The 5,000-nt window shown below is 41.9% G+C and overlaps 2 protein-coding genes across 2 annotated transcripts in view; one reads left to right on the top strand and one right to left on the bottom strand.

Annotated features, from left to right (window-relative positions):
• The window catches only part of LOC137971418 (glutamate dehydrogenase-like), a 5,726-nt gene extending 2,966 nt beyond the window's left edge, over positions 1 to 2,760 (top strand). Inside the window, exon 2 of the mRNA XM_068818248.1 lies at positions 1,405 to 2,760. Coding sequence (XP_068674349.1) covers positions 1,405 to 2,760 — 1,356 coding nt within the window. The remainder of the gene's footprint in view (positions 1 to 1,404) is intronic.
• Positions 2,761 to 3,940: 1,180 nt separating this feature from the next.
• LOC137970854 (cytosolic Fe-S cluster assembly factor NUBP2 homolog) overlaps positions 3,941 to 5,000 on the bottom strand; it is a 14,640-nt gene continuing 13,580 nt past the window's right edge. Inside the window, exon 9 of the mRNA XM_068817476.1 lies at positions 3,941 to 4,599. Within this exon, the coding sequence (XP_068673577.1) occupies positions 4,454 to 4,599 (146 nt within the window). The 3' untranslated portion in view covers positions 3,941 to 4,453. The remainder of the gene's footprint in view (positions 4,600 to 5,000) is intronic.

Raw genomic sequence — 5,000 nt, 5'->3', positions numbered from 1 at the left:
CATGAGGTGCTGAAATGGAGTCAAACTGTCTTTTAGCAACAGGGCGTTATCTGATACATCTAGTTTTGTTCATACGTTCCGCTTATAGCCCAACTGTCTTGGAGTTGTAATCCCGTTACAACACTCGGGACCTTAAAAGTAACATTGCGTAATGCGGAGGCCTGTATAATTCGTCGGTGAGGTCAATAGATGAATTTCAAATTTAAGCTGCGTGGCATTTTAGAATGAAGAGGATTTAAGTTGTCAAACTTAACAGTCATTTCCAGGTTTGCTTTTTGTTTCTTTGAAAAGATGTTAAAAGATCGGCTTTCCAAAACAAGCGGTTGGCAGTTTTACAAATCGTTGTTCGGGCCCGAAAAGTTTTCGGGACTTTCAAAAAACAGACCTCTGAACACTGGATAGAGTCCTTCCATACGCCTTATTCCAAAATGGCTGCCATTTAATTATTATTTTGTTTTTATTCAAATTAGCCCTTGATGCCTCGTTCTTAAGCTTAAAATTCAAAAGAATATTTTATCTTGAACGAGGCAACAAGGGAAAATTTGTATCCGCATAAATCAGCGACCATTCTGGAATAAGCTGTATACAGGTCATCGCGGTTTTAACTTCAGTTCACACAGCCGTACACAGTGACACCAGCAATGGATGGAACCAGGAGCGCCTGACTAGGAGCCTCCCTGTGCATTATATCCTTGAGTCAACATTTCCGCGTATCTTTCTATTTTTAGATTAACCCTTCAGCTATTTTTGTCTTTGTTTAACAATAACTTTATTTTGATTTGCCATTCTAAACAGTGGGCATAGAGCCGAAGAACTCGTTGCGTTCTAAAAATAGAAAGTTGATTTATAGGGCATGTATGGGTGAGGCAAGCTCCTAATCATGGGCTGCTGTTGGAACTCACAAACCGTGTTCAAGGGCTAATAATTCACGCAAGCCCATATATAAAGCAGAAACCATTGTTAACAATAGGTTGGTGTTAGCGTGTGTCACCTTGCTTTTATTGTTGTTAACAAATGACCATTTTTTAATTCTCACGGCTGGACTGGATCTACAATAGCATAAATTGGAGGCTAATGCGGGCAAATTAATTTGTGTGCAAAAAGATTTGCCCGCATTAGCCTTCATTTCATACTAGATCCAGTCCAGCTGTGAGAATTCGAAAATGGTCTATTGTTAGCTATTCCTTGGACGTCTATTGTTTATTTCCATATGTGGTGATTTGGGCTAACATGGCGTTTTTGCCAAGACAAGTCACCACGGGGGGGGGGGGGTGGTCTGGGCCCATTGTAACTGGCCATGATTATTAAACGAAATTGCGGCTAGTGAAAACCAACATTCTGAAAAAATAAAACAACAACAAACGAACAGAACGCGACACTCAACAGTGTATCTTTTGATTTTAGTGTGAAATAGAATTCAAGTATAAATCTCCTGAGGAATTCATAAATTACGTTGCAAGAAAGAATCCAGGAGAGAAGGAATTTCACCAAGCGGTGGAAGAAGTTGTGAGATCAGTGTGGGAGGTGATGGATGAAAATCCGAATTATAAACGACTAAACATCTTGGAAAGACTAATTGAGCCAGAGAGAGTTGTCATCTTCAGAGTTCCATGGAGAGACGACAAAGGCAATATTCACGTCAATCGAGGATTTCGTATTCAATTTAATTCTGCTCTCGGTCCTTACAAAGGTGGCCTGCGCTTCCATCCTACCGTCAATCTTGGAGTTTTAAAATTTTTAGCATTCGAGCAAATTTTCAAGAACAGCTTGACGACTCTTTCCCTGGGAGGAGGAAAGGGTGGTTCAGATTTTGATCCCAAGGGAAAGACAGACAGCGAAGTCATGAGTTTCTGTCGATCATTTATGACTGAGCTTCAAAGGCATATAGGACCCGACACGGATGTGCCCGCTGGGGACATTGGAGTTGGAGGCCGAGAGATCGGCTACCTGTTTGGTCAGTACAAGAGAATCCGAAACGAGTTCACTGGCGTGTTGACTGGGAAAGGTGTCGGATGGGGAGGAAGCTTGCTGAGGCCAGAGGCAACTGGCTACGGCTTGGTGTACTTTGTACAATACATGCTGATATCTAAAGGTGATGTTATCAAGGGAAAGCTGGTTGCCATTTCCGGGTCTGGAAACGTCGCTCAGTACGCATGCGAGAAAGCCACTCAACTCGGCGCCAAGGTTATCACGTTGTCAGACTCGAATGGGACAATTCACGACCCTGATGGCATCACGGCAGAGAAACTGGCTTATGTGCTTGAGCTGAAGAATGTGAAGAGAGGTCGCATCCGTGAGTATGCTGATAAATACGATGTGACCCATTTGGAAGGAAAGAACCCCTGGTCTCTTAAATGCGACATAGCACTTCCCTGTGCGACGCAAAACGAGATTAGCAAAGAAGACGCCGAGGAGCTCGTGAAGAATGGATGTTGTTTGGTTGCAGAAGGAGCAAACATGCCTACTCAGCCAGAAGCAGTGCGAATCTTTCAGAAGAACAAAGTATTGTTTGCTCCAGGGAAGGCATCCAACGCAGGGGGTGTGGCTGTTTCCGGTTTAGAGATGAGCCAAAACAGCTTGCGATCGGCATGGACGCGAGAAAAGGTGGATGCGACTTTGCAAACGATTATGAAGAAAATTCATGATCAATGCGAAAATCATGGGTGCAAAGCGGACGGCTTTGTTGACTACGTCAATGGAGCTAACATTGCGGGATTCGTGAGAGTAGCACAAGCAATGATTGACCAAGGAATTGTCTGAGATTAACTGGTCCGTGAAAGTAATTAGGGAAGCACAATGTATTCAAAGTTGGAAATGTTTTTGGACCTTGAGGGAACTTAATACCCTCTTCCGGCTTTTTTCAAAAGTGGAGCAGCGTTGTATATGCTAAACTTTACACGGAAAAGTAATTTTTTCATACAGGGTGAATGAAAAACAATTCAAAGAATTTTTTGTTGGTGTGTTTCTTTGTTGCGCTTCCCTGGAAAAGAGGTTATTTTTTGACCGATTGCAGGACGATGCGCACAGAGGAAACTCGGTTTTGTGAGATATTCCCGGTTTCCACGCGAAGGTCCAGCGGCCATTTTGGTATTGCGACGAATTGAACTCGGTTATTATTTAAACGTTTTCTTTTGCGTTCGTTAAAAAACATGGCTGTTGTTCATTTGAGTGCAAACCAACAATACTGGAATTTTCTATTGGTTAAAAAAGTAGAAAAATGATCATGCCGGTACGTGCGCTACCCAGTTTAGTACATTCTCTGTCGTGCACGGCAAAATAACAACGTGAAATGATCAGATTTAGGGTTTTGAGCACAACGGGAGCATACAAAAGTGAAACGTTCATTGTTGGTCTTTATTTCAAGATTGTTCGCATCAATACAATTATAGGATACTTGTCCCATTTTGGACAACATGAATAAGACGGAATAAGTGGTAAAGCCCCATTTACACGAGCAATTTTTCCTTGACAAGTTTACTTCTCTTTTTTTATTGCTCGTGTAGATGATCAACAAGTTTTCCTTTACAATTTTCCATTAAAAAGGTTTCCTTGTTCATGTAGACGATCAGCAAGTTTCCCTTGACAAGTTTCGGTTATGCCCGCAAACCTAAAAATCAATAATATCCTTGTCACATTTTCCTTGTTGTCCGTCTACACGAGCAAATTTCTGACTTGACAATTTTTCCTTGTCAAGGAAAAGTTTCCTTGACAAGGAAAATTTGTCCACTATTCCCCATCTACACGAGCAATTTTTCCTTGTCAAGGCAAACTTGTCAAGGAAAAGTTGCTCGTGTAAATGGGGCTTTACTGCAGAATACCCGGCCACTCGAAGAAGCGCTTTCTCGTTTCTGGCTAATCGGCTAAATGAGTGAGTGAGAGAGAGCGCTGTTAACTTGCAAATGCTACGCTGTGGCTACGTGGTAACGTGGCTACTTAGCTACACGACGATCATCGCCATGGCATGCCTTACCTTTTTTGGCGCTTTACGAACGAAATACTACACCCTGAGGTTTTTTTTTTGCCACTGCTTGAACTTAGCCATGCAGCCACGCGTAGCCACTGTTTGCGCGTATCAGAGTAGCCACAATTTTTTAAAGCGTTTTGGAGTGGCCGGGCAATAAGCGCAAACTAATATGTGAAAGTTAAATTTCCATTTTCATAGCCGGCGTCGTTTACTAGTGGTAGCCAGTGTTATAGCTGCACTTTGCATGCTTTGATAACCAAAATTGAGTGAACCAGTTAGAAAGCTAGAAACGCAATAATGTATCCGAAATTCGGAAATAGTCACGATTGCGGAAATTTTATTTTCAAGCGACGTTTTCGTTGGTCTTTGATGGTGCCATGAAGAGTAAGCTGTACTGAGATTTTTGGTGGTAAATTACTGCGGATATGCTTCATCGTGACTCAGACAGCGTGAGCCAGAAGTAGCTCTTTAACCCAAGGTTTCTGTCGATCAATGACTTGCATCGCTTTCCATTCCCATCAGTTTTGAGGTGATATTTTTCACTGCTTCGAGGGCTGGGGAATTGGGAAATAAGTCTATAAATGCTTGGCCATCTTCTAATGACTGCGCCAACCTTGGATCCAGAGGAATTGAACCTACAAAACAAGAACAAAATACTGATGAGTAGCACAATCATGATGTACATTTGGGAAACCAGTATCTTGAACGAACACTTCAGGCCATATCTCCGCTGGTAAAAAGTGCTAGTCACTCACATTTCGCAGATATGCTTCTTACATATTAAGTAACATTTACTGTGTAGATTAGTGAAATCGGTCGCTTAAGTTTAAAATAAACGGATTCGGTTGTCCACTTTGGGGACAAAAAATGGCGCGTCACGCGTAACATGCAAACTAGTAAGACGAGCAAAACAAGGTTCTTCAGACGGCTTGTACTTTATTCCTCACAACGAAATCAACAACATATTTCACATAAACAATGTTGCAACCAGTAAATAAAAAAATGTGGTTAATTTCTCACCAATGACGGAGAAAAG

The sequence above is a fragment of the Montipora foliosa genome, chromosome 9 (assembly GCF_036669935.1).
Source record: "Montipora foliosa isolate CH-2021 chromosome 9, ASM3666993v2, whole genome shotgun sequence".
Taxonomy (NCBI): domain Eukaryota; kingdom Metazoa; phylum Cnidaria; class Anthozoa; order Scleractinia; family Acroporidae; genus Montipora; species Montipora foliosa.
Note: the sequence above shows the minus strand (reverse complement) of the source record. Positions and strands in the feature narration are given on the sequence as shown.